At 46.3% G+C, this 2,159-nt stretch overlaps 2 protein-coding genes across 2 annotated transcripts in view; one reads left to right on the top strand and one right to left on the bottom strand.

The window, feature by feature from the left end:
• Window positions 1–613: 613 nt before the first annotated feature.
• On the bottom strand, window positions 614–1,284 carry Pmar_PMAR019585 (calmodulin, putative; the record flags this gene model as incomplete). Its single annotated transcript, XM_002772306.1, has 4 exons — window positions 614–739; window positions 786–905; window positions 951–1,067; window positions 1,171–1,284. The coding sequence occupies 4 exons, from the start codon at window positions 1,282–1,284 to the stop codon at window positions 614–616; spliced, it is 477 nt and encodes a 158-aa protein (XP_002772352.1).
• Window positions 1,285–2,019: 735 nt separating this feature from the next.
• Pmar_PMAR019584 (phenylalanyl-tRNA synthetase beta chain, putative) overlaps window positions 2,020–2,159 on the top strand; it is a gene marked incomplete at its 5' end in the record, with an annotated part of 1,980 nt that continues 1,840 nt past the window's right edge. Inside the window, 2 exons of the mRNA XM_002772305.1 lie at window positions 2,020–2,043; window positions 2,146–2,159. Coding sequence (XP_002772351.1) covers window positions 2,020–2,043; window positions 2,146–2,159 — 38 coding nt within the window. The remainder of the gene's footprint in view (window positions 2,044–2,145) is intronic.

Raw genomic sequence — 2,159 nt, 5'->3', positions numbered from 1 at the left:
TTGGAGTCTATTTGGATTTTCAACTATTCAAGACGAATTCGATGATCACATTGGCGAGGACGATGATGGTCAGCTCGGTGGCGCTTACAACCATTAGAATCTGCCTGATATTCGATACAAGATATGATTGATATAGCTGACTCACTGTGAGGAGCACTTTTCATTCCGTGCGTGTCTCTATAGGAGGTCATCGCGTTGGCTAGGGAAAACGAATCTGCCGCTATGAGTATACTGCTGAACTACTTCTCGACTCGAGAGTCTCACAGACTAGGTCAATATTGAATCCATGTTTAACTCTTCGATACGATTCGATTTTTTCTGCACTGTTAAGTCTACACACCGTGAAGTTGTCGGTTTATATTGGGAACTTGTGTTTACTATAATCAGTGCATGTTGATAACGAAGTGGCCTCGACAACGAGCTGTGATGAGAGAACATGAATGATGTTGTCGTAACATAATCCAAGTTGTAGTATTGTCCAGAAATCATGTTCAAGTTGCTCCACTTCACTGTGCTGAACGAATACGCGACTTCCATTCCGCTAGTAGCTGTTGCTGATGCACAACCAAACACAATGATATTCGCTCTAACAACACAAACACGGCAGAATTGTTCAAGTTGGTGATTCACCATGCATTTTCAGCATAATCATGAACTCACGCCTGGTGACCTTATCACGACCATCAAGAGCATTTCTCATAAGAGCGGTGGCATCTGTGAGAGTCACTCCAGTCTCGCCCTGTTACAGAGGGAAGCTCATAAATCACCTGCTACAATGTGCCTACCAATTGTCCCATAACTCTCCTGAGGTCATCACTGTTGATGTAGCCTTTGCCGTCACGATCGAGCAACCCATAAGCTTCGGTCATCTGCTCTTCAACGGTCGTTTCTTGCATGTTGGTGGCCTACAGTGAACACTAAGAAGTCTGCGAGGGGATCAAACCACATACCAACACACTGAGTAACTTGTCGAATTCAATTCGCCCGGATTCGTCCTGATCAATCTCTTGTAATAATTGTGATATCTCTTGTTCGGTCAAACGCAGGCCGAACATTCTGAGTAACGTCTGAAAAGGAACTCACTCAGTCGATGTGGGCATTAACGTCGTTGATATGCACGTCGTTAATTCAATGACAACCGATATGAAGAGAGTGATGCACATCTCTCACTTTGAAGTCTTCGGAATCGATCGTCCCACTTCGGTCCTCATCGAATATATCAAAAGCGCCCTTGAGCTCACTGATCTGTTGGGGTGTCAAGAGAGTCTTAGCAGAATCGGACATTCGAATTCGAACTGTTGTCCGAGCAGGGGATACTCCCAAACGCAAGTCGAAGGAGCTGTATTAACATCATAGTGAGTTACACAGCGATAAGAAGTGCCTCATGAGGTGAAGAAGCCTCCGAGAATATTGCGAGAATAGCCAGGGTTCGTATTCTTGGAGTGGTGATCTCCCTCAATGTTGCCATGAATAGTATCAGCCTTGTGTCTAGCCAGTACGGGAATGGGCGGGTACAGGCCTATTGACGTCTTATGGAGGAATGTCTGAGGCACCACTCAGTTAGTTGAACTTACAGTAATGAATTCACGCAAAGATCGATTCGATCCCAGTGAAGTTACAGCAGTATAATTTTATACTTTCATTCGTTCCACATTGTAACGTGATAAGGCGATGAGAGCTGTACCTGGTTACGCCATGCCCTGAGCAGTGGTGGGGGATCGGTGTTCATCTTGGGTTGATAGTAACGGCGTTCAGAATGACCAAGAGGGGCTCTGTGTAGACGAGTGCTTGCGAGGGTCCTGAGGATGATGATGACGTGGGCGCACGTTGTCGCGGAAAGTGTTGAAGTTACTTTCGCAGGATTTCCGCTTTGTGAGCGGTGGAGCGATCGCGAAAGGAAGGGTAGTAAGTCATAGAAGAATCCCTAAATTCGACGACTTGACGGACCATACCAAAGTGCGCCGTGATTTAGCGCTCGCCATTGTAATCGATATTTGGGCTGACCCCTAACACTCCTTCATGCAGCTGGGGAGGAGAAAACTAGTGAGAGGAAGGCCTGTGAGACGGTCGCGAGTTTCCCACTGAGAATTGTTGCTATGAGAATAGTGATTTGCTGGAGGAGTGGTAGAGGATTTCGTTGCGGAGGTAAATGCGAAGGG

The sequence above is a fragment of the Perkinsus marinus genome (genome assembly GCF_000006405.1).
Source record: "Perkinsus marinus ATCC 50983 genomic scaffold scf_1104296961438, whole genome shotgun sequence".
NCBI classification, from domain to species: domain Eukaryota; phylum Perkinsozoa; order Perkinsida; family Perkinsidae; genus Perkinsus; species Perkinsus marinus.
The sequence above is the reverse complement of the archived record's forward strand: the minus strand, read 5'-3'. Positions and strand labels throughout refer to the sequence as shown.